General features: G+C 40.5%; 1 protein-coding gene across 1 annotated transcript in view; it reads left to right on the top strand.

Annotated features, from left to right (window-relative positions):
- Positions 1-23,860, top strand: part of ccdc146 (coiled-coil domain containing 146) — a gene marked incomplete at its 5' end in the record, with an annotated part of 48,562 nt that overhangs the window by 21,748 nt on the left and 2,954 nt on the right. The window contains 18 exons of the mRNA XM_084573869.1: positions 279-336; positions 1,991-2,073; positions 2,186-2,279; positions 2,380-2,453; positions 3,287-3,514; positions 4,340-4,429; positions 5,138-5,234; positions 6,906-6,998; positions 7,205-7,372; positions 8,026-8,114; positions 9,055-9,219; positions 9,389-9,464; positions 9,884-10,032; positions 10,124-10,352; positions 20,248-20,358; positions 20,467-20,604; positions 21,123-21,248; positions 22,553-22,675. Coding sequence (XP_084429995.1) covers positions 279-336; positions 1,991-2,073; positions 2,186-2,279; positions 2,380-2,453; positions 3,287-3,514; positions 4,340-4,429; positions 5,138-5,234; positions 6,906-6,998; positions 7,205-7,372; positions 8,026-8,114; positions 9,055-9,219; positions 9,389-9,464; positions 9,884-10,032; positions 10,124-10,352; positions 20,248-20,358; positions 20,467-20,604; positions 21,123-21,248; positions 22,553-22,675 — 2,191 coding nt within the window. The remainder of the gene's footprint in view (positions 1-278; positions 337-1,990; positions 2,074-2,185; positions 2,280-2,379; positions 2,454-3,286; positions 3,515-4,339; positions 4,430-5,137; positions 5,235-6,905; positions 6,999-7,204; positions 7,373-8,025; positions 8,115-9,054; positions 9,220-9,388; positions 9,465-9,883; positions 10,033-10,123; positions 10,353-20,247; positions 20,359-20,466; positions 20,605-21,122; positions 21,249-22,552; positions 22,676-23,860) is intronic.

Consider the following 23,860-nt stretch of genomic DNA (forward strand, 5'->3'; position numbering starts at 1 on the left):
ATATTTTTCTATTGCTAGCAACTTTTAACATCCATTTCAATAATTTATGTGTTCTGCATCTTCCGGTTGACTGGAAATTGCACATTAGTCAAATTTTAAAAATGTAAATGCAGGTTCGTGTCAGTGCATTCCTCTTTCGGCTGAATCAGGAAGCGAAACATGTCATTTCTTTTTCTTAATGACTCATTCGTTTTGTTTCTTTTTCTCCACTGGTTTGTTCTGCTATTCTTTCTCTCCCCTCACCTTGCCTCACCTCACCTCACCTCACCCCTATGCAGTCTCTGGGAAGAGAAGCGGTATCTGGAGAAAGAGAGTGAAATCCAGACGAAACCTGCCGTAAGTTCATCATTGCACCATCCAGGTCCCGTTTCAGAGGCACGGATTACAACTGCAACAACGGTCTTGAACGGGGATAAATATGAGTTTTCCTTTAAGCCTCCATCGCGGCTTAATCCCTCCATATGAAGGCTTGCTGCTGCCATTTAAAGAAATGTGAAGCTAAAACGCTTTTTCCACTTGGTCATACACTTAAAAGGATGGTAATCCAGTTGAACCTTGCTACATTTCTGTCTGCAAATCAAGTCAGTAATGGCAAGGTTTCAATTCCTATTACAATATACGTGATTCTTCACATGTTTTATTAAAATCAACAAACGGACAGTAAAAATAGGAACATTTATTCACATCAGTCTTGGTATCCACTTGATGCTCTGATGTCTACAGCACTAGATAACGCTGCAAGGCATATGAATATTGTATTGAGTTATTATTTAGTCTATCAGAAGTCTATCGAAATGTGGGATAGCATTTCCAGGGCTTGGACCGGCATGGAAATCTACAGTAGCTCTTGAATCATTAGCACTGAAAGTCAAATGCTTTTTGAAGAAAACCAGAAGGACAGGAATGAACTTAGGGCCGTGTAGGATCGTCATTCACAATTTTCCGCTCATGAGACATTTCCTAAATTCTGTTGCCTTAGAGTTCAAAGATTTCAGCTTCTTACATTAATGACTTTTGGATATGTTTTGGACGACTGCTGTTTTAATTGCGTAGTGCAATGCCAGATCATCACAAATGCGGGAGAACTCGGCTTTCATGCCCCAGGCTGCTAGTCCACTCATGCCCATGAATCAAAGGGGCTCATAAGTATAATATATAATCTGCTCTCTCTGTTGGTCGTGGGACAGTTCCTGATAGCATTCCTGCTTCCTCTGTGTACGTCAGAAGCCAAATGATAACCAGCTCACATAAAGAATTCATTAAATATTCATCTAACAGAAGAAGCATGTGCTTGTGTGAATAACACAAGAAACTGCCTTTTCAAGATGTTGATGTAACAGTGTGCATGTGTAAAAGTGAGTCCCTTTCCCATTGTTGTTGAAGCATTATGTTATAGTGAACCTGCAACTTGTTAAAACTCTCTAATGAAACGCTCAAAGGCACTTGGGAGTTTCTTGCATTCTCACACAACCATGCAAACCTGTCAAAGATGATTAATCAGCAAGCTGCTTCCTTACATACATTAAATTTCTAATTACATTTCTGTATTTGTAGCTGATGGATACAGGAGGAAAGTCTCCATCCAGTATACTAGCTTTAAAATACATGACATTAACTAGTTAAATCCAACATTTTTACATAAAACTGAATATCAAACATGTCTTTGTTTAGATAAAGATTGGTATCAAACTGTAGAGTTGCAACACTGCAAATTGATTTTACCTCTGAGGCTTATAAATAACTTGACTCTCTCTCCATAATATAATATCTGAATCTGTAGCACATTTGTAGCAGATGAATGTGTCAAACTGTGCTGCAAAAGTTTATGTTTCATGTCAATTTATTACTTCCACACTCAACCAGTACAGCTGGTTAAAGTCTTAATAACTTTTAAAACCTGTGAAGCTCCCAACGAAAAAAGCAGTTGGACCTAAAAATATGTTAAGACTGTAAGAAGGGAAAAACTAAATGAAAATCTAATGTTCTCCAGGAGCTGGAGAGCAGCAAAAAGGCCCTTCAGGAGAAATATGAGGATCTGAGGAAAGAGGTCGCTCAGAGACATTTAGAAGTCAGGTATTACCCAGTAGGGAATGTCTTCATTACGCATTCTTTATTTGTCTAAATCATGTTGCTTAAGATCCTTACTTTCTATTGTTTTGTTTGTGTGTCTTGCTCCACTGCGCAGGGGTCTGATAGAAGACGTGGAAACCCATCAAACGCAGATACTGAAAGAACAGAAGGAGCTGGAAGACAAGAAGGAGATCATAGAGCACAAAGAGGTCTCTGTGTGTGTGTGAGTGTGGGTGTAGCTCGCAGCACACAATCAATAAAATAACAAATCATCTGCTTTCTCTTCATTTATGTATGGGCGTAACTAAGGCTGAGAAAGCCCAGCTCATCAGCATACCTGACCAGATTTTAAAGGAGGCTGAAAGAAAACGCTCCAAGAGGGAGTAAGTACATTTAATCCATTCATAATCTGCACCGGGGAAGTGCAAGAAAGTTAATGTTAGAAATACCAGGAATAGGAACGAGCCAGACGGAAGGAAGACCTTTTGAAAAGACATTCTCTGATTTGTGCAGTCGTTCTGTAATCTATCCCCCCATTCATCTAGTTCTCCTCTACTAAAAAATAGTTTAACTACATGAGGCCGTTGCGTCATGTTGTTTGTTTACTCTCACTGTAAACTTCAGTAAAATATAAGCAGTCCCAATCTTTGCAAAACTCTATTATTCTGGATTTTATATTTCCTACTATAAAACCATAATTTGTACTTATTCAGTTGTCTCACCGCAAATCATGGCTCCAGTCTCCTGCTTCTCATGTATAGCAGACTTTGTGGAACATTTTTGTCTATATAAGGAACTGAAACGTGGGGTACTATTTGTAGCACCACTCAAATCCCTCTCAAGAACGTAAAATCCTTCTAATTTAATAAAAAATGGTGACCATATGTGTCATCCATTTTTGAATGTAAGTGCAGCTGCATATTTCGGGCATCACTGCAGTTCCTTTTATGTTTATTTCAGATTAATATTTGGCTTGCAAGTAATGCAGCGGAACCATCTCCATGAGCCATGTGAGCTACAACTTGTAATATCATATTCACAAAGCTGAGGGGTACTGGGGTTGTATGTAAAACATGGATGCACATGCTGTTATCTTAGAAGCAAGGCACTCTTACAGGGCAAGTGCAGAGAATTGGAGGCTACTGTTATCTCGTCATCATACTTGCATTTATTGTTTGTATGTTTTTGCTTTTTTTTTCTGTCACTTTCTGCACAGAGCTACAGTGAAGAAGATAGAAGCGCTAAATATAGAGATTTCAGAAATGGAGCAGCAAGTGAAGGAGGTGAATGTCCGTAACCAGTCCCTCAGGATGAAGAAGGAGGAGGTGGTGCAAGAGCTGGAGGGCGTGAGGGCCCAAGCAGAGACCAGTCAAAGGGAGTACAGACAGCTGCTGAAAGAGCAAGAGGTCGGCAGGGAAGAGCAGGCTGAATTCATTGGTAACAGGTACAAAGTTTTTCTTCCAGCAGATAAAAAAAATAAATAAAATGGTGAGGGCATTTGCGAAACATTGCATCTTGAAGATTTCCAACCTGTGAACATGTAGTAAATACGCAGCCAAAAGGAATGTATAAATTATATAAATAGAGCTGAAACTGTTAAAAGCATGGATAAACTATTCAAATTATTGTTTTACTATTATTTGCTAATATAATGGATAAACAACTGGAAAATGTCAACAGTTACAGGAATAGTTAACTAGGATCGCTAGTATGGGCTTGCTCCTTTAGGAACTCCATTGGGAATTGATTGTTCTTAAAGATATGCCCGCTTAATGCGGTGATGGACTGAAGTGGAGTTGGATTTCTTTACAACAACTAAATGTCTGGTCGTTGAACAATCCAATTTCGTGCAGAGTTAATCTTTTTTTCCCCCATATAGTTAATATTCTCAGATCTCAAATGAAATGGTTAGCTAAAAAGAAAACTGTTGAAACTGTCACCAAACATGACTGCTAATTATTAAAAATCAGCTGAAAGTAGGGATATGCAAATTTGAAAACAGAATAATGAATAGTCACATTTTTATAATTAGTATTAGTATAAGTATTGCTAACAATTAAAACTGTTTAAAGTAGATACAAGTATAGATAAACTATAGCAAATGGATAAACTGTTGAAATAGCTAGATGAAGAACACTGAAAACGTGATAAAAACTGAGTTTAAATCAACGCATGTGAACACGGGATGTGTGGCTGACCAAAAAGTTCGTCTGTTGGGGGAGTTGGAAGCGATCCTTGTTATACATGTGTCTGTGTTTCTTATCACCAGAGGCATCTTGGAAATGAAGCTGCAGAACACCATGTGTGAGAGAAAGCACCTGTATGAGAGCCAATCTGTGCAGCTCAGAGAGAAAAACAGGTACAGAATGATGTCCAACCGAGCATTCCTGCCACATGTAAAGGAAATCCACACACATCTAAAAAAACTTACAGGTACCCTGTGGAGTGTGCTTGTAAACAAACAAAGGATATAAGGATATGTTTACCTTTAGTCTTTTTCCTATAACAATGACTGTCTCCTGAAAACACTTCTAGCATTGTTAATATCCATGGTTTCAAGTGTCTTCTGCACTGTATTTGTTGCTGATCACATTAGGGCTACTTTAGTGAAACACTCAGGAGGAGGATTGTGAATCATGTTGCCTGCGGTCAAGTTGAGGTAGAAATCTGGGACTGGCTCATAGAAAAACATCTCCACAGCACTATAACACTTTAGCACCTGTTAAGGATCCCATTAAGTTATAGAGCATATTGTCTTAATTTCAATGGGATGTTTTACAGCTTTGGCAGCTTCAGTATGTATACAAAGCTTCACTAACTTGTAAAAGACTTTTTAGGTGTGTGTTTTTTGGACTACATTTAACAACAGACGAAAAAAATTCAAAGCAAAGCCTCATTCCAAACACAGCCGAAAACCTTCATATTTGACAGGAATCCACATTCAGTACTGTATTGTGATCCAAATGTGAGGGAGTGAATTTCAGCTGAAAAGTGTAGGAGGCACAGACTTATGACAATGATGAGGATTATAAATATTTAAAAGGTGTCTCTCTCTGTCTATCCTCAGGCAGATGCAAGCACTCAAGAGGATGGAGCATGCATTGACCATGGCCACAGAGCAGCTAGAACACACGCAATCCACCTACAATGAGCTACAGGCGCAGGTGACCTGTGAAATTTCACTTTTGCGAAAGAAACATCTGCTCGAAATCAAAGAAGTTCATGTGCTCGTATGTGGAACTGCATTTTTTGGCATTTGCGACTTCTGTTAGAGTGCTTGGAAAAAATTTTAAGAATGTGTGAAACTAAAACTTTTCAACATCCCAGACACAAACCGACCTCAAGGAATCATTTGTCTCTCAAGAACAAAATGTTGCACTCAAGACGAGACACATCCCTAAAGCTATAGCCAACAACCAGCTACCACATTTAACATTTAATTAATACTGCGCTCTGCTCTACCTCCCCCAGTTAACACAAAATGTTGGATTATACACTGTGCTTTACAACTCTGGTTTTCAGAGTGGTTGGCATGACAACTGGAGGTTGTCATTATGTCACATCCTGTTGGCATCGAATAACTAATTAAAACGAAACTCATCCTAAAAAATGACATCATGCATCATTATATTAACTACCTAAAATGACAGAAAACATCCTTGAAAAAAAAATGATTTGACGTGTATTTTAGTTTGGTGCTAAAGTCCCATCCGCTAATATGGAGGAGGTGGAGCTTATGACCTATATTGCAGCCAGCCACCAGGGGGAGCTCTACTTGCTTTGGCTTCACTTTTGAGAAGCAGTTCCTATAGTACCAGCTACAATAAAGACCTAGAGCTAGCCAGGAGTCTAGGAAAAAACGTCATACTGAGCTGGCCTCACCTGTATCATGCTGATCTGTTGATCTGTTCTGATCAACAGAATACTTCATTCTCGCCGATCACTGACCATCGGCTAGTTGTATTGGGGCTTTAACGCGACCAATTTCTGCTTAGAAATATTCAGATTTTACCAATAAACCTCACATTGTTAAATAAATTAACATGGAACATTAATATTGTAACGTTACGTTATTTTATGGGCTTCCACGGTTGGTGTGGAAAAAGTTCCAGGCTTTGACGGTTGTTAGGAAACATTAAAATCGTCAATCTGTATTTCACCAGAAAGGCTTTTTACGCTTCCTGTCATTTTACTGGTGTGCACAGTTTTTTCTAAAAGAGAAAGAAGAAGAGGCACATCGGAACTGCATCAGCACATCTTGACAGCACACATCGGTATGAAAGGAAATCACTGTGACGCATCAGGGGATTCAGACATTTAGGAAACAATGAAAACAAAGCCGTTGCACCAAATGATTTATTCTGTGATTCAATCAGTCACGACTCTCACATGAACAATTACTCGTCTATAAATTTTGACTGACCACTGTTTAAAAGCGTCAGTGGGTTTACCACAGAAATGCATCACATTTAATTCAGACCGGATGTGATTGATGGGTTTAATATTTTCAAAGTGTTGTCCTTAACTTTACGCAGCAGGAGGGATAATAATGATTATTTAGTGCTTCGTGTATTTAACAGAAATACAATTCTGGTATTTCATTTTCTTTTTTTAAAACCCATACTGATGTAGTTTTTATTCCTCCTCCAAGGACTAGCGATCCTTAAATATACTGCTGGGTAGCTTATAACACTGAACGCAAGGCAGTGTCACTAGATCTAACAGCTCTCTGAAGCCTCTGGGACCCTCTGATACATAGTATTAATTTTGCAACGTTTAATATAAGCTGATAAAACAATCTGATTTTGACTTTAAGTTCTGTTGTAAATTTTCAGTTAGATGCTGTTCCCCAAAGGGAGGCCAGTGTTCAGCGAAGGATGGAGCTTCAGAAAGAGGTGGATGCTCTCAAAGTTAGCTTTGAAAAACAGGTGTGTTTTTTTTTTTAAGTGTGATGGTTCTTCTGGTCTCTTTATTTCCAGAAACAGATGGAAAAATGAGATTTCATGTCGCAAAATACCCCCCATATGATACCACAGCTGAGTGATCCCTTTGGCAGAATACCTGTACTTTGCACTTTGCAATTTCATGCAGATAGTATTGTCACTTCCATGTCCCTACATGCGTTCCTAACCAGCTATCTGCGGCTGAGGAGGAGAGCCAGAAGAAGCAGCAGTATGGGATGATTCAGGAGCTGCTTAGGGAGTCAAACGGCCTCAGAGAAGAACTCCACAACCTCAGATGTCTGACACAGATCAAAGCTGAGGAGAGGGGCCAGAAGCACCGTGAACTGCTTCGGGCTGAGGTGTGATAGAAACGCACACTGACACACACAAATACACACAAAGGTACAATTAAAATAAGATTTGACGCCATTATTGGTGCATTTGAAATGTAGACATACAGATTTTACACATACATATGTTAAAAGGCCTCAAAGAGGAACTGAGGTAGGTTTATATTTAATGATGGTATGACAGGAGAGCAACCAGTGACAAACAGAGCAAGTGGCAGGGCTTTACTGTTAATAACAATATTAGCATCTTCAACAATGTGATCTTTTCAGGAAGGTCAGCTACAGCAAGTAAATTGAAGCCTGAGTCTAAAGAGGATTTTCATAAATTATTCTAGTAGTTTTTCTTTAAAAAGTTCTTGGACTCTCTCTTGATTAGCAAATAATAAAATCCCCAAATCAACATGAACCATCTCAAAAAGAAATGAATTTACAAAATTCATAACTTGAAAAACAGCTGCTGGGTCAGCTAACTTATTTATTCTTTATTTTTTATTAATTCAAAATGTCAGAAGGGAAGCAGCTATAATATTGAGAAATGTGCATTATGAGTGAAGTTTAACATTTGTCAGCGCGCATACAGACAAATAAACACATCTACACACACACAAGTGTGGATACTGGAGTTTTTTTTTTTTTTTTTACCCACTTATATCTACTAACAGCAACTGAACCAGCAACTGCAGCAGGAGCTGCGAGAAAAAGACCTGATCATCATGGACCACAACAAGCTCAACGCTATGCTACAGCGCAGGTATCACTGTTCTTTTCTGTTCTTTTAAAGTGTGTCTCTTGAAAAAGAGGATGTTACAGGAATGCTATTAAGCTGTTATTGAGCCATAATTGGGAAATCATAGTCATCGCGTGCTGTAGCTGTCTTGCACTTCTTCTAATTTAGAGTACAGCCTTCATTGTATGAAGCAGCAGGAGTGCTACCAGTGCTGTGAGGACAAGTTCGAGTACTGTGACCATTTCCACAAATAATATTTGATTCCCCGGTTATGTGTTTGGTTCCACTAATCAATCTAACACATCACAGTTAATTCAGACACCGGCACAAGTTGTATGGGTAGAAAACCATGTCCTACTAATTGGTCATACTCCAGTCTTCAGGCACAGAATAATGCATGTAGCAGCACCCCGTAAAACAGCAATCTGTTAAATTGCATTCATTAAGGTCATGACAACAGACTAGAGTCTGATGTGGTGGCACTTGACATGGAACGTACCTCCTGGAATTGAATCTTATCAGGCAAAAACAGGGAAGGGTGATAATTAAACACTGTCTATCCTCCTGCTGCTCTCAGAGCTGTCACTGTTCACAACTCACATCTCTAACATGCATTTTAGTTTGAAGTTTAATGAACTGTGGTACTACTCTACTCACTACTAATTGTGATTATGGCAATTGACAGTGGCATCTTTTTTGTCCATTTTATTTTAAGCACATATACACCAGTCCTAGAGCCCATAAGAGCAACTGTTGTCTGTATCTGGGAGCTTCATATCAGTCGAGTCAGCCACTCACAGAATTGACTGTGGATATAAATCTCGCAGTATTTGGCAAGATGCTTAACTAAGAGAATTAACCCAGCGTTTTATAGCTACCACTGGCTAAGTAAATGCAAATAATCAAAGCAACAGATGGAAAAGAAGACTGTGCTCACGGCTAACCGGTCTTTTCCCGTCCTTAGAATAGCACAGTATTCCAAACTGTGTGATATGATCATGGAGGAGAAGAACAAGTATGTGAAGCTGAAGCAGATTGCTTCCCAGACAACCACAGAGTTGACAGAGCAGATTAAAGTCCTGGAAAACGAGATGGAAATCCAACGCACCATTGTTGTCAACAAGGACAGGTGTGTTCATGTATTGGGGAGCCGAGGCATAGATAATCATAATACCACATTGCTAAAGCATTACAATAAATTCTGCTTTCGTAAAGGTTGTAATGTTCAGTTTGATTAGGAGGTAAATTTGTGCTTCTTCCATGAGGCTATCTTGTTCATTGACATGTGTCTGTTCTAGATCCCTCACAAAGGCTCGTATGAAGATCTCTCATAGCTCCAAAATGAGGGACAAACTACACAATGACATCTCCAAGGTTAAGACACACCTTCTTTATCATAAGCCAGTATCACAAATTTACCTGCTTAAACTGATTAAATATGCCACGGAGGTAGGATCCAAGTGTCCAGTGTTGAAACTGTATTTTTTTTTTTTTAGTTCTTTTGAGTGCACGCAAACTTTCTATATAAAATGTACAGATAGAGAGCAATAAAGAGAAAGCCACATCCAGAATTTATGTTGGTATCTTTCAATAAAAGCTATGGCAGTAAGTCATACTATGTTCAGTTTGTGTGTGTGAGTTTGTGAACGTTTCCGTTGTCCTTTGTAGAAGTTGCTTCTGTAGTTTTTGAAGTTATTTCAGAAGTTATTGTCTATTACTATCAGGTGGACGTACAGCATACATGTATACAACTATAAAGACACTGCATATATTTCTCACCAAATGTCTTGTAGGTTGCCTGGAAGCAACGTCAGATCACTCAGGAATATGAGGACAACAAACTGGAATTGATGAAACTCACTCAAGCAATCGACCTCCAGGAGGAGACTCTTCTGGAAATAAAAGAGAATCACGAAAGTGCCATACAGAGACGCAATTTTCTGTATGTTCACATCTTGAGATTTGAATAATGTTACCTGGGTGCGAGTAGAATATTTAACACTCATGTGTCTCTGTGCTACTTATATCTACAGAGGAATTCAGCTGCTGGAACACGAGGAGGTTTTGTTCAACTACCAGCAGAAGGTGAACATCCAGGAGGCGGCCACCGCTAAAGGCAACATGGCTCTGGAGACCCTGGAGAAGGACATGGGAGACTTACAGTTAGCAATCAACGAGGAGAAGAGACAGATAGACCTGAAGAAGAGGGAGGTGCTGCTCAAGAGAACGCTGGAGGAGGAGATTACTATGCTGCAGATAGAGGTAGAGAATATAAGTGTGCACAGTAATATAAACTTACAGACTCATCTTTAAATACGCCAGCATGGCAGCTGACACAGGAAAGCTGTGTGTTGGCTTGTTAGATACTTTTGTAGAGAATGGATCGTAGATATAATGCAAACCATTCATTGGGGTCTTTTCTCTTGTGTAAACGGTGATGAAACAAAAACTCCTTCTGTTTTTGATGCCTCTGACAAACTAGCTGTGGATGGAGCCTGCGATATACAGTAGTTCCCAAAAGTTAAAACTAAGTTTCAGTATAGTTCCGAAAAAGTTTTGTGGGGATAGTGTTAGGGCCTCCATCACCGAATGAGCATAGCAGATAGCACTGGTTGCGTTATTGTTTTCTATAGCGCCTCCGCAGCTTCCTTAGAGTAGCTCTACTATTATGGTCACTAATTGGTGCAGGCAGTACCTGCAGCCTACTGCTGTCCACATTTCTCCGACAGCATGACCAAGACTGCATCAGGATGTGGATTCAAACTCTCTCTGGAAGCGGTAGACCTGTCAATTAGTGCTTCCTGGTGTAATCAGATGATAAAAAAAAATAAGTTCCCCTGAATAGACTGTGTGTGTGCAAAGTTTTCCTTGGAATGAAATGATAGTATGCAAGAGGTCCATGTCTGCAGGCCAGACACTTTCCCCAACAGTGTTTCAAGCCATTGTTTAGCTTGGTGTGTGTGTTCCGATCATTCCCTGGGAAAACAAATGTACGAGGGTTCTTTTGTGTCAGTGGGGATCTTAGGAAGTTCATATTTGTGCGTATATTTATGCGAGTGGTTTTGCAGATCATTGCTCTCCCTTAATGTCTGCCTGTGTAAAACTAGGGGAACTCCAGAAAGTTAAGTGGGGCGCTCCAAATGACTCAGAACAGCTGTAATGAGCAGGTCTCTGTTAGTCTTGCAAAAATACAACGTAGGAAGGTTTATTAATTTTACTTTAATGAACAGAGTCAGTGTTCATATCTCAATTTGCTTGCAGTAAATATCAAAAACCTTATTTATTTTGGCCATATTCATGATTCATTTTGTTTGTGCATCTGATAAGTGTCTCAAATGACAGGACTCAAACTACCACCAGCATCACTTCACCATTTAGGGAAAACAATTTCATGGGAGTCTTTTGCTTGCACACATTCACATGTCTCTGAGCTGTCTTTGGTCACTCGGCTGAACTTGGCTCACATCATTGTTTTGAGGGCCGATCCTGTCGCACCATTTTGTTGAGGTTCATCTAGTCAAACATTTTTACGAGTCTGAACAGAGACAGGAACTAAAACTCAGAATGCAGGCAGACATGCAGAAAATAGATGAAGACCAAAACCGAGGGGGACAAACCCAGACAACTGCACACGGTTTCACATGGGGCGAACCTGCGTGAATAAATAGCAAACATTCAAGCAACTTTGCAAGAGTGACAGGCATGTAGATGGAGAGAGGTTTGAGAGAGGCACACACACTGAAGTTCCCTGCCAGTGGCTGTGTCTTGGGATTGGGCGTGTTGCTTCTCTGGATCAGAGTGTCTGGTTAAGACTTGCTGCTGGACCAAACTTATCTCATGCAAGTCTTGTGCTCTTTTTGGATGAATCGTTAGAACATACTTCACCATGTGCTGCTCATTTTGGAAAAACAACCCTTTCCCCTTACCCCATCTGTTTATTCCTTCTGCTGCTTATCACTTGACACAAAATCTTTTTGTTTTCACCCATTTATTCCATTGTTTCTCTCATCATTAGTTTCTTTATGCTTCGTCTCCATGCCTTTGTCCAACAATCCCTCTTTTTGTTTTTCGCTTGCGGCATATTGTTTCACTGGAAGTAACTTAATCCAGTCTTCCTTCCAAGCTCTGTCTTTTTATTTATTTTTTTTACTTCCTCCTTCTCATCTATGTCTGACTTTGGACTTAGCTGTACTTACAGTTAGATTTCTCCTTCACGTCTTTCCTTTTTGTACAAATTAGTAAAAACATTCATAGAGTTCAGAGAATGAATACCTCGCACTCCAAACCGCCGTCATAGAACGACCCACGACAAAGGCCTAACATTGCCTCATGTCATCTGTGTGTGGCCTAAAAAGCTGCTTTTGAACAAGGACAAAGTTGCCACATACATTCTGCACCTGCATGGAAGCAAGTAACTCTCATTCCAGCAAGTGTCAGGAGACTGAATTTATCAAACAGGGAACAGAAAGAGCTACAATTAGCTGGGAAGCTAAGAGGAGCTACAGCCAATAAATTAGCTGACAAGGGCGTTGGTGTGTTACGGACTTAAAGTTCCATTTGGAAAATTTTAGATTTGTGCCCTACCTAAGTATCTGACCAAATGAAAACAATGTCCCGCCTAAACTGTGCTGTTGCTATTAAGCAAACATTAATTTCATCATGGTAATGTTAGCATTTAGCTGAAAGCACTGCTGTACCAAAGCTCAGCCTCACAGAGCAGACGGCTTGAATGGATACTCCGTCTTGTTTGGAGACACAAACAACTCCTGCAACTTTTTGAGAATGAGCAGTTACATCCCTGATTGGTGTATCAATCCATCTGTTTGTTCATCCATCCATTCATCCATCCAGTCATTCAATATCTCTCCCCCTCCTCTGTGTGTGTAAATAGCAAATCATTTTCTAAATCACAGTTTTCCCTCGCACAGCCGTCCACCTCCCCCGGGTACAAAAAGTGAATCATGGGGGTCTTTCCTTCTGCAGGAGGCTTGCCAGCTCAATTCATTCTCCCTGCAAATTCATTCTCTATGCGAATTCAATCTCCATGCAACTGCCTTGCTGTCGATTTATCATATATATTGTGTATTTGTATTCATCTGTGACCAGTTTATCTGTTCATTGCAGACGGACCCCCTCTCCCCTTGATGGGAAATTTTGACAAAGATAAATTGGGCCATCTGTGATACTATTGAAGTTCAATATACTCTGAGGCTTTCATTTGCTCTGAGGAATTTTAATTGCTGCAAAATAAACAGAGGTTGGTGCCGGATTCTGAATTTACTACTTGTTTATGAGTTGCTGGCACGCCGTCGTCGTCTCAAATGCATACAGGTGCACATGCGTCAGTGCACACGGTTATTTGCAGTGCGGTGTTCCTGATATCTGAATATTATTGAACAGTTGTCTTATGACTTGCCACATTTCGGTTATACGTAGTCGCATGAGCAACACCTCAAAGACATACAGTCAGTAGTGGAGATGTAAGAGGGAAAGGCTGGTGACAGAATGCACTGTCCCTGCGGTGATGACTCACATTGTTTGTCTGTCCCTCTCTTAAATCTTCGTCCAACCTGTCTGGAACTTATTACCATGGGGAAACCCTCCGTGAACTGCATCTCGACAGCGTGCGGAAGTTATGCATACTGCATGTGAGAAACTCGAGGCGGGTGGAGAGCAAGCAAGCAAGCAAGGAAAGCACACAGAAACTTTTTGGCTGACCAGAAAGATTTGCAGGGTGTGGAACTCTACAACCTTTGAAAGTCATCTGGTGACTCACCTCTTAAATCTGATATCTTTTCAGACTGTTGGCTAAATACCCAAGAATATCCAGATCTCTAACTGTGATATCTTGTCGCCGTCGTGATGTTAGCCAAATGTTGTTAGTATCGCAGTGGTCCAGTAGTCGCATCATTTTGTGGAACCACCAGCAATTGAACTCAAGGTTTTGAACAAATCTGTTAAAATATTTTTCTCAGCTGACATACAGAAAACATTTGAATACGTGGAATGCTAAAAGCTAATCTAATAAATGTAGCTTTTTATAGTTAAGACCTCATCAGATAAGTTTTAATTATTATATCACCATCTTACTGCCTACATTGATTGTTAAGTTGTCACAATAAAAGGCAAAAAAGAAAAGCTTTGGCGAGTCCCACCTAATCAAAAATTTTAGACTACCAATTTGAGCAACTGATGCAGCTGATTCACATACTGTATGAAGCAAACACAGAGTTCCACACAAGGAACATTTACTGCAATAATACACCGTACACAACTTTGTTTACTTACACTGGGATTGGGGTGTCGTGTAAATCCAACCGCGCTTTCTTTCCAAACCAAATGCCGTCACTCATATTTTCTTTTCAAACGGAAAGTGGTGAGGACAAGAAGAGCTAACCAGAGCCTGGAGTTGTCACCAGTAACCAACTGTCGGCCGAGCGATGAGCAAATTGCCTGGGCTTAAATTTCCACCCATAGGCCATAACTGTAAATAATATGCAATCACTGATTGCTTTTAAGGTTATGTATGCTTTGGCTCGCCTCTAACTGTCTGTCTTAATGTCTCATGAGTCTTGTAGCCTGAGGTCGTCTGCCAGCAGGAACCTTTTTAACTATTCCTGTATCCGAGTTAGAAACCGAAAAGCAAGAGCTTCTGTTGTCAGTGGCTTCAAGGCTGTGGGATGATTTGCCTGAGGAATTCAAGCCAGCAGAGAGCTTATCGTGTAGCAGATCTCTTCTTCAAATATACAAGGAGTACTTACCCTAAGGATGTCCCCTTATTATTGTGTTCTAGTTGTCTTATCTGACATGGTCAGTTGTGATGGCTACGGTTATTTATTCAGATTTCATTGTGTCTGATGTAAAACATATGTTTACAAGGTTGTGAATTATCCGACTATTAAAGCCCACCATGTGGTAAGTTATGCTCAAACCGATGACAACATTTGAGAAACATTATGTCAATCTCACTGTATATTATCTCATTTAATTATAATTCAAACCTCATTTAGTGCTTATTAAAATTTCAGTTCAACTCCGCTGCTCTTCCGCTAATTAACCTTGCATAACCTGATTATGATTATGATTATGATTTTACACTGTTTTACTTCACTGACCTTTCTGCTTTACTGATCTGTCCCTTTGTCTTTTATCTATGTTAATTATGAGGCTTTTTGCACCTAATTTTGGGACATGGTGTATAAATAAGGTCATTATTTATTTTTATTATTACACTGTTAAGCATGCAGCGTACCATCTATTATGTCGCTTTTCAAGCCATTATGTTAACTACTGACTGAGCTGCTGTTATGGAAATGATATGCAAATCGCAGGCTGCATAAATGCTGTCACATCTACAACGTCTTAAAGCTTTCATGAGCCAAGAAAGCAGCTATTGTTTGTGACTGTCAGGTGAAGAAAACAGAGAGGCTGGCAGGCAGAACAGAGACACTGACTCAGAAACAGATGCATACAAAGGGAAAGTCAGTGTATGCGAACAGGGGGTATAAAAATGCTACGAGTGAGGGCACTACAGAGGAAAAAAAAGATTGATTGAAGAGTGGGGAGAGGAGAAGGAGGGTGACACAGACACACTGTAAGCCATCCATCATGTTGTGTTTAAGTGACTTAGGGGTGGTTTCACATGAAAATGGAACACTGATCAATCTGTTTTAAAAGACCGGGCACACGCCTGTCACAGTCGACTTAGATGTTTAATTCATTTCAAAACTTTAAATGAACTTCTTCAGTGAGTGATGAGGTTTTACTTGAACCTCAGTTAGCACTCGCTTTAAGAAACCAGAACATATGTGTGCCTGCGGTATATTGTATGACCTCTGTCTTCGTTTTGACTTGTTTGATTTGTGCTGATTTGAAAATTACAATTACGAAAAAAAGATTTTTGTCATCACATTTGAAGGAGATCGTCAATGCCATCAAAACATACAAAGGAATCTATACCTGCTTGTTGCTCTCTAACCACAACAGCTCAATTTGTTCGCATCGTTGGTGGAATAAGTACTCTGATTTTGTATTTAAAGCTACAGTTTGGAACTTTTATCCCCCCCTTCTGGCTGTGAGAGAAATTACACAAACAATGACTGCGTTTACATGGTCTTTAGTATCCCGGTTTTGATCGGGTTTTTGAAGTATCCCGTTTTTGTGTTTGTCCATGTAAACACCATATTCCGAATTCAGAAATCGGGTTATGCCCATTTCCCGATTTCAAGAAACCCAATTTTGCCACCTGGAGTACTCCGATAGAAGCCGGGATACTGGAGCATGTATACACCTTAATCCCGATCTCTGACGGCTGCCCACTGTCTGCGCAGGCGCGAGTGACGCCAGGCGACGCACTAGATATACAATCAACATGGTGGCAACGAGAACTTCTCTCTTTTGGAGCGACAAAGAAACTGAATTTTGCCTTAAAATAATGAAAGAACTCATTCATTAGATGGCAGAAAACACAGAAATGCCGACATATTCAAGTCTGTTGCGGAAAAGCTACGTGACGCTGGTTTTCCACCTCCCACTGTTGAACAAGTTAGGTCGCGTTGGAAAACATTGAAAAAGACGTAAAACACGCATGCGCAGATAGGATGCAGTGATCAGAAAACGGGTTTCCGGTATTTATCATGTATACAGGGATATGAATAACCAGGTTTCTCTGTGTTCCATGTAAACACCATATCCCGAATATGCTCAAAGCCGGGATAAGCCTCAAAACCGGGATACTAAAGAACATGTAAACGCAGTCACTGTCAACACATGCATATGCCTACAGTCTACAGTCCGTCTTTTTTCCAACGTTTTTGTTTTCCAACAAAGGAAAGCCACGCTATAATGTTTGTCCTTACCATGGATCACTTTATTCTTGGACTGTAACGCTTCCACATGAGTGTCGATGCTTTATCTGGCCCATCAGAAACATTTTTTGGACACTTGCCAGGCTGTATTTTAAAAAAACAATGACTTCATAGAACCTTGGTTACATCCATTGGTTACATTCGCCATAGTCTCCAACATACTCTGAGTTACTGTAGCCTTCTCCATCTCTAACGCTACTGTTGCTCTCCTTTCAAACCAGTCACTGCTGACGTAAAACACGCTGCTACGGGTGTGACCAGCACATGAATGACCTTTAGATGTAACAGACGTTCATTTATATTTAAGAGTCGTGCACTATCACTGTAAGATTTTGGGTTTTCCAGAGAGAGTTAATTAATTGTTGACGACGCTCTGAGTCTTGGCAGGCTTGTAATCATTTACCATACTCAAAATGGGATCAGGAAAAGAGAGACAGCTAACACCAGTGAGAACCCTTCAAGTCTATAATGCAGGCTAGAGACTCCACAATGATATGAAATGAAATGAAATATGTAGAACATTATCGCTTGAAGTGTTTCGCACAAATGGGAAGAATTCTAAATTAAGTTCTACTTATGGTGTCCTTCATTTGCATTTTGGAGAGGAAACTGAATCATCTCGCCAGATTTGCTGCTTAATTTCCTCTTTGAAATGATGCAATTGAACTCCATATACCGGGAGCAAGTTTTTGTTGTCAAAGTCATATTCTCTGTGAAAACTGCAGATAACCTCGGTCCCTGCTGGTCAGCCCCAGTTCCTGTTTCTCTTTCACAGCATCTCTTGTCTCTCCGATTCTGTCTTTCTTGTCTGCCTTCGCATCCTATCTCTGGGTCCTTTTCTCACCCTGGCCTTCATTGCATCTTTCCTTTGCTCTTGTTCACTTTATCTTCCTCTCTCTGTCAGTCTTTTATCAGTCTCTCTGAGAGTACATCTCCCACACTCTCATCTCTGTCTCTGCTCTAAAGTCTATCATCTGCTTACTCTCAGAGTTTCCTCCCTTATTTCTATCTCTAGCATTTGTAGCCTAACAAACAACTTGCTTGATCACATGGCAGCCATGCTTATAAGTTAAAACTTGAGTCATATGACAGTGAGGGAAGAGCAGCTCTTTAACTGGCCTCACAGTCTGAGTACATAAGAAAGGCTTCATTAATCCCTTCCATGAAGGCAGAGAAAACGGGGATCATCACTTTGTTCCACGCTGTTTTTCTTCGCCCACATTAGATACAGGCGCGTTAACATATACTGGTGAATAGACTAAATGTATACACACACATCTATACCGTGAGGTCGAATGGAGAGGGGCTGCTGTTTCATTAGCCAGGTCATGCCAGGTCAGATTCACTGACTGTGTACAAAATCTTTCCACACTATGTTTTTCCCCTCAACTCATCCACACTCCTCTTTTTACTTTTTTGCTCTCTAACCAATCACTTCTTCTGCAATTATATTTGTCTCCCTCTCCAATGTCCCCAGGCATCTATTAATATTTCTCATGTATTCTCTTTTTTCTCTCCTTCCCTCCTGTCATCTGGCCTGTGTTTGTTCCTTCTTTCTATTTTCTGCTTATTACTGTTCCTGTCAAGGCTCCTTGATCATCTCAGCATTGTATATTTTTATATATAGATTATCTTTATTCTGCTGTAACCGGGCCAGTGGGCGTCTGAATCAACTTAAGTAATACTGCAGTTCAGTTTTTCACATTGATCTCCAACTCCACAACTATTTACATTAAATACGAAAACAACATTCTTCTCCGTGAAACAGACTCACCAAGTGATAATCATTCCTGCTGTGGTGATTGTTTTTGCAGTTGGATCATTTACTTATAAACTGCTCAGCGCAATTAGAAGATTTGCCGAGTTTTCAAATCGCTCCAGCCAAATATATTCCGTTAGCACCCTAAAATCAGTTTGATGGTTGGGAAAATTTGTAAAACAAAAATAAACACTTCATTTCGGTATTCAACCTGATATATTTGGTATCTTTTAAAACTTGAACTGTAAACAGAAGATTTTGTGTAACGGTAAATGAAATGTGTTCCCAGGCATCGCATTGTTGTATGAGCTGTGAGTGAGTTTAGGTGTTTCTTTTCTTGAGGACCCAAAGGCAGGACTCAGAAGCAGATGGGAGTGTGATAACCAGTTTTGAATAACTGATAAGTTGACAGGTGGGTCAGGCAGGTGGCTGATTGCAGGCGGAATGGAGTGCAGCTGGCTGGTTGAACTGAGGTGATTTTAGCGTGGCTGGAGGAGGCTTGAATCCTGGAGTACAGACAATAGCAAGTCAGTCAAAAATGCAGGTAAAAAGAGGACACGACAAAAAAATTTCAAAGAGCTTCCCCTAGTTTATTACCGCTTTGGTTATTGAGAGGTGGTAGATAACCCTTAGGTGTGCAGTTTGGAGAGCCGTGAGCCACACCCAGACAGACGTACAGAAATACGAACACTCTCATGTACTGTATGTACTATACGTCCTTGTTTCGTGTACCTAAACAGCACTAGTTGAGGTCAAAACCTTCCCCAGGGTACCATTAATTGGTCATGTCCTGTCTTTCATCTAAACAGTTTATCAGCAAGTCATGTCAGCATTGCATTTAGTTATTTGATCAAACATCTATCCCTTTTCCTCCCTTCCTAATTGCAGTTGTTTCAGGATAAGAGCATCGGCCTAAGGAGTGAATCTAAAAAATGCCTGCCATGCCCCATCACTTACTTTTAATGTCTTCTCTTGTCCTGCTGCCAGCATTTTGGTCTCTCTCCAGTCTTTTGACTCATCTTCTTTGGGCTTTCTTGTGTATCCTTGCCTCCCCTCTACTATTTCTGCTGTCTTTAGGGATGTCAGAAAATTAAAAAACCCAGTCCCTTGGAGGGATCCTGTGGCTTTTTAAATTTTGGTTTCTCTTATCACACTTCGCCAGTGACTTGTCACCTAGCAGGAAACGGCTCCCGATAGGCACAATGTTTAGCTAAAAAAAGTCTTTTTTTTTTCTTAATCCCCAATGAAATAAGTATCTGAAATGTCTGGGAGACAAGGCACTTAAAACGCAGACAGTTGCAGACTTGTCATAGATTATTGCGTTTATACGTTCATGTCATTTTCATGTGTTGTCCTGTGGGAAATTTCTTGATATCAGTGACTTGATTACTGTAGTTGTGTGTGTGTCTATATATAAGCCATTATTGTGCGTGTCAGTACAATATGAAAGTATTTTACCAGACACACTGTCAGCTTATAGTCTAGTTCACTTTTTGCCCCCAATTGTATAACTTTCTGTGTCTCTCTTAAGTTGTCAGAAGCCAGGGACAAAACACTTCAAGGACTGAATCGAACAGTTGATTACAAAGAGCTAAAAGGCAAAGACCCATCAACTGTAGAGCTGGTCAAGAAAGTTGAGCAGGTAAGCTGGAACATCGCTTTGTTATTTTTAATTTTTTAACATAAAAGCTTAAAAGCTGTGTCGCCACAAACCGCTCACTGTGTCCCCGTCTGCGCTCGTACTGTGTAGCTCGAGGTGAATCTGGCCGAGCGCGAGAGACAGTCGCTGGAAAAAGAACTCCTCGTGGACCAGGTGACCCGGCTCTCGAAGCCACTCAGCGAGCAGGCTGAAAACTGCCAGCATGACAGGCTCTCACTGGCAAAGAAGGTAGACGGCAGGATCCACAATAGACGAACGCACACTCCCACACACACATGCAGAGACACTTATTGTGTTATTCACCAGTTAATTTACATTCCTCTCTACGTCCCTCTCACATATTGTCTGAGGAGCATGTGCAGTCCATGTGAGGAGAGTGCAGAGTGGACTTTTAAGTGTTCACTGAGCATTACACTTCCTCTCCTCTCTCTTCAGGGCTGTCTCTATTCTCTCTCCTTCACCAACTATAAATAGCCTCATCAAAGCAAGTGGAACAAGGTTCATAACATGTGGTGGAAATGTGGAAGCATGTAATAGTATCGTTGAATTTCAAAAGATGCTGCACACAAGGTCAATGAAATCTCAGTGAAAAATCCTGAGTGTACAGTGCAGCTGTATAAATGCTATCAAATGGCACAGTGATGTTCTGCATTGCCCTTCTTGTATCAAGACAATTATTAATAAGATGATATTAACCGATTGCTTCACAAATCGTTCCTTAAGTAATCGTATGTGTCTTTTTCCAGCTGAATGAACTTCGAACCAACATAATCAACACCAACCAGCGGATGATGGCCGTTTCTGCAGAGCTTTCCGTGAAGCAAGCAGCTGCTTTGTCTCAGCAGCAGCAGATCAAAGAGAGAGAGCTGCAGGTCAGAGTGGTCCCAGTCCCTCCCAGCACATATCGTGTACCCACAACACTGTGCTTCTGTAGCCTACTGTGTTGTCACACTCAACCCACACTCTCCCCACAGTCTTTCCCAATATTACTGTCACTCCGCACTGACTGCACTGACACAAGAAAAGTGTCACAGAAATATTTATATTCATTGTTTCTTTCACCTCAAACCTATTATTTTGCGTATTTGCGCAGTGAAACAAATTAAGAGGTAGAACAAATAATGCCCATAACAACCATGCGCATGGACAAAGAAATTAATTAGTGTCGTATGAATCTGGATTAAAAATGTGCGTTGGTGGCCTGATAACCAGAATGAACTGCAATTTAATTCCCCTTCATCGTTTATTTAAATATTGGAGAAAAATGTCAGAAGTCTTCGAACAGTTAGCGTTAGCATGTTGCTGTTGCTGTAACTATAGCAACCAACAAGAATTCCATTTTAAACATTTGAGCCTTAAGTTATGTTGAGATTTGCTTCCTGCTCTTCCCGGTGTTCAAAGGACTGAACATCTCATCCACAGTGAGTTAACCTTTGTGTAAACTGTTGTGTGAGGAGATTTAACTTCTGTAACATTCGTCTGTTGTTGTTTATAGCTAAAAACGGTGAAGCTTTAGCTTAGCTTAAGTAACATGAGCACATTTTCCTCATACAAATCCTGTGCTTTTTATAGTTTCATATTTTTCTCATTTAAATTCTATAATATCAGCTCTGCAGGGAGCAGGTCAAAGTATATTGATCTCTTAGTATTTGAGATACGTTTCCATTCGGAATAAATAAGGCATGCTTTAGCGCCTCAGCGACCGATACTATTATTGAGTTAGCATTATTAAGTTTGGTTGAAGTGTGAAAATGACCAGCCACCAGGGCTTTTGAGAATGTTGTGAGGGAAGGTGAAAAAGCCATCAGCCAAATCATCATTTAAGCAAGAACCGTTAAAATTCTGACACCGTTTCGAACAGAAAGTCCCACAGCTTTCTGTCTTGATAAAAAATTAAACAACTAAAATGAGTGGATTTCCCTCATGCCCTGTAAATATTTCAAGAGATTTGTGTTAATAACCCGAAGAATCCCTGCAGCTGATGTATGCCTGCAGCGCGCCGCAGACACACCTCGAAGTGGAAAATGCAGAGACATAACTTTGCCCAGATTCTGACACTAATACAACCATCTGTTTGGGGGCGCAGTTGGAATTGAATCGAGCCAGGAGAGTGCAGAGTGGACGGAGTGAAAGGAATACAAAGTGAATGTTTCTTGCACCGCTCCTGTGTTTCCAGATGGACAGGTGCCAGCGGCGGCTGGAGCAGGGCCTGCCACCCTACCCTGAGATAGAGGATGAGTGGAGGAGGATGCTCCGGGACAAAAAGAGGAGGCAGAGGGACAAAGAGCAGAGAGCGAGGGTAAAGAAACACACGGAGACACACAAAGATCACTGGTCAGAAATTGATTAAAGCACCGTGGGCCAAGAAAAGAAGACAGAGTGACAAAAGAGGAGAAATGTAGCAGGGACAAGACGCGCAGGAATCGATTAAGATTCTGCAGGACAAAAGGGGCTGCTGTAGGTGTGGGTGAAAACTACTTACCCACAGAGACTAGACAGGAAGTAGGGTTGTTTTTAGCACATGCACAAACACAGGATATGATGGGCAGAAGGGCTGACAAACAGGAGGAGCGGCTGTCTACACAAGAAAGGCACACATACCGGGATCAGTTGTGGCTGAAACCAGTCCAGCTGCCTGTGGTCTGTTGTTACACTGATCTGTTTTTTCTCACATTTATTTCTGTCTCTACCCGCCGGTCCTAGAGGACATCACAATGCTCTGCGACGACAATGCATGACTAAAAAAATACGAAGAACCCTGCAGGAATTGAAATGAATTTCGAGAGTCATTGTTAATCCTGCATTTCCATCTCCTGAAAATGTTTTTTTTCCTGTTTATTCGTTGGCAGTTCTTGATATTTTTTTGCATTCAAAGCAATATTTCCTTGTTTTGTGTGCACCCCTTAGATCACATGCCAGCGGATAAACTGTTCATATGCATGAGAAAATCGCCATCGCTTTGAAGTCTCTATGAGATTTATACACAGTTCATTTGCATGCTGTTGCTGGGTGAAAGTCATAGGGACGTGGGCACGCTTGAAAATTATTATTTATTTTTTTGGAAGTGTTCGCCGTGGTTAAAAATTTATCCATCAGCCACACTGGATTCAAATCAAATTTGCCACCCACTGTCGGTATTCAGTAAACCGTGGAAACATAAAATTCACGCAACACCTAAAATATAATATGATCCCAGTGAATTCATCTTAATGAAAACCGTAAGGTCAGTCTGGATCAGGAGCGGGAGGCAGTTAGCATTAGCCTAGCATGAAGAGTGGAAGCAAAAGGAAACAGCCTGGCTTCTGACCCAGCTGACACGTTATTATGCTTTAGCAGTGTTCAGTCTCATTGTTTAATCTGCCCACAGCTTTAAATGTAAAATGAGACAATTTTATATTTTTATATCGTTTACCTAGGGGTGGAGAAATTGTGTGCAGATGCCACGTGTTTCTGCTGAATTACTGCTGAAAAAAAATGATGTCAC

Source organism: Chelon labrosus (genome assembly GCF_963514085.1).
Source record: "Chelon labrosus genome assembly, chromosome: 23".
NCBI classification, from domain to species: domain Eukaryota; kingdom Metazoa; phylum Chordata; class Actinopteri; order Mugiliformes; family Mugilidae; genus Chelon; species Chelon labrosus.